General features: G+C 44.5%; 1 protein-coding gene across 1 annotated transcript; it reads left to right on the top strand.

The window, feature by feature from the left end:
• Positions 1-275: 275 nt before the first annotated feature.
• On the top strand, positions 276-2,331 carry LOC108487706 (uncharacterized). Its single transcript, XM_017792080.1, has 3 exons — positions 276-500; positions 635-1,828; positions 2,059-2,331. The coding sequence occupies exons 1-3, from the start codon at positions 276-278 to the stop codon at positions 2,329-2,331; spliced, it is 1,692 nt and encodes a 563-aa protein (XP_017647569.1).
• Positions 2,332-2,541: the final 210 nt, after the last annotated feature.

The raw sequence follows: 2,541 nt of genomic DNA, 5'->3' as shown, positions 1-2,541 counted from the left end.
TCAGGGCGACGTCTAAGTGGTACAACCAATTAAGCTGCTCTAAAATTAACTCGTGGAAGGACCTGGCTCAGGCCTTTATGAAGCAATACAATCAGGTGACAGACATGACCCCCGACAGAATCACTCTCTAGAATATGGAGAAAAAATCAAATGAAAGCTTCAGACAGTATGCACAAAGATGGAGAGAAGTGGCCATACAAGTTCAGTCGTCGCTTTTGGAAAAAGAAACGACAATGCTCTTTATCAACACCTTGAAGGCCCCTTTTATCACTCATATGTTGGGAAGCACCACCAAGAGCTTCTCCGACATAGTGATGATGGGGAAAATGATAGAAAATACTGTGAGAAGCGGTAAGATAGAATCGAGGGAGAGTACGAGGAAGTTGGCCCCGAGAAAAAGAGATAATGAAGTGAACAACACGAGCACATTCAACAAAGGGCAATCCAAGTCATTCACCGTAAATCAACCCAAGACGGTGACCACCAATCAACAAAGCTCTGTAAGATAAGAATTCAACGCAAGGGAGAACACAGAAAGGCCACAATTCACCCCTATACCCATGACTATAGGAAGTTGTACCAGAACTTGTTCAACGCTCATGTGGTGTCCCCTTTTTACCTGAAACCACTGCAGCCCCTGTATCCCAAATGGTATGACACAAACGCCCAATGTGAATACCACGCGGGAATTACTGGGCACTCTATTGAAAACTGCACTGCGTTCAAGAAAGTAGTCGAAAGACTCATTAAGATGGGGATCGTGAGATTTGATGACTTAACCACACCCAACGTAGTAAGAAACCCACTCCCCAATCATTCTGACCAAGGAGTTAATGGGATAAGTGAAGGCATGAGCAAGAAGATTAAGTGTGAGGTTGCAGAAGTCAGGACCCTGTTGAGACGGGTGTGGAAGGAGATGGTTAAGAGAGGGTTGATCGTGTCGGATTCAAGGGAAGTATCTGAAGAAGTGAGAAACTACTGCGAGTTTCACAACAAGGTGGGGCATGAAATCCAAGATTACGTGGAGTTCAAAGCCTTAGTACAGAACATGATGAACAATAGGGAAATTGAGTTTTATGAAGAAGCTAAAAACCCCGTAGAGGGAGATATATGTGCATCGGAGGGAGAATCAAAGGCGCAGATTCAAACAGCTAACTACCCCATGGTTATCATATCGAGACCCAAAAATAATGAAGCTGGAGTACAAATGCCACCGAGGGTCATAATTCAAAGACCCGCAGTCTTCCCCTACAAAGACAGCAAAAAGGTCCCATGGAATTATGATTGTAACGTGACGATTTCGGGGAAGGAAAGCCTGGTGGATGCTTCCAAAGAGGGTCAAGATAGGGGCTCCTATACACGTAGCAGAAAACGTTACGATATAGCAAATGAGGAGACACAACCCATAAAAGGAAAAGCCCCAGCGGTCGAGGAGATGAAGGATAAAGCGACCAAACGGGTTAACAAGCCAGTTAACAAGGAGGAGGCCAAGGAGTTTTTAAAATTCCTAAAACATGGCGAATACAGTGTGGTGGAACAGCTACATAAACAACCAGCCTGTATCTCATTGCTAGCCTTACTTCTAAGCTCAGAAGTTCATTGCAGCGCTCTGATGAAGGTCTTGAATGAAACATACGTTGCCAATGATATCTTCGTTAACAAGCTGGGCCATTTGGTTAGCAACATAAGTGTCGACAATTATCTTTTCTTCAATGACGATGAGATACCACCCGGGGGCATGGGGTCGACTAAAGCTTTGCATATCACCACGCGCTGTAAAGGGTATACGCTGCTAGGTGTACTGATTGACAATGGATCGGCTTTGAACGTCCTACCATTGGCCATGCTAAACAGACTACCCATAGACAGCTCTCACATGAAGGAGTGCTAGAACTTAGTGAAGGCATTCGATGGCACAGAGAGAAAGGTGATGGGCAGAATCGAGATACCTCTTCAGATCGGGCCAAACACATATGAGGTGAATTTCCTACTAATAGATATCAAGCCCTCATATAATTGCTTATTGGGGTGCCTTCATCGTTGCATCAAAAATTGAAGCTGGAATCGGAGGGGAGGTTGATAACGATCAAGGCTGAAGAGGATATTATTGCAACTGTGAGCAATAACGCGTCCTATTTGGAGATAGATGACGAGGCAATTGAATGTTTATTTCGATTTTTGGAATTTGTTAATGCAACCTTCATCTCCGAGGGAAGCAAGATTTTGGTGCCAAGATTGTCTAAAACCACGAGGATGAGCCTACAGTTGACGATTGGAAAAGGGGCCCTACCCGGAAGAGGACTTGGAAGACATCTACAAGGAAGGGTTTAAATGCCAATGCTGAAGGACAAGAGAGACCGCTTCAGCTTAGGATTGAAGCAGGATGTGAAACAAAGGAGAAGGGAGCTAGAAAAGAAGCAAGAAAGAAAGAGAGCACAGTTAACGGGGGAGGAAATCAAATGGGAACCAATGACATTCCTCCACATATCGAGAACCTTTGTGTCTAGAGGAATCATTCATCCTGAAAGAGGCACGCCAATG

The sequence above is a fragment of the Gossypium arboreum genome, unplaced genomic scaffold (assembly GCF_025698485.1).
Source record: "Gossypium arboreum isolate Shixiya-1 unplaced genomic scaffold, ASM2569848v2 Contig00162, whole genome shotgun sequence".
NCBI lineage: Eukaryota > Viridiplantae > Streptophyta > Magnoliopsida > Malvales > Malvaceae > Gossypium > Gossypium arboreum.
The sequence above is the reverse complement of the archived record's forward strand: the minus strand, read 5'-3'. Positions and strand labels throughout refer to the sequence as shown.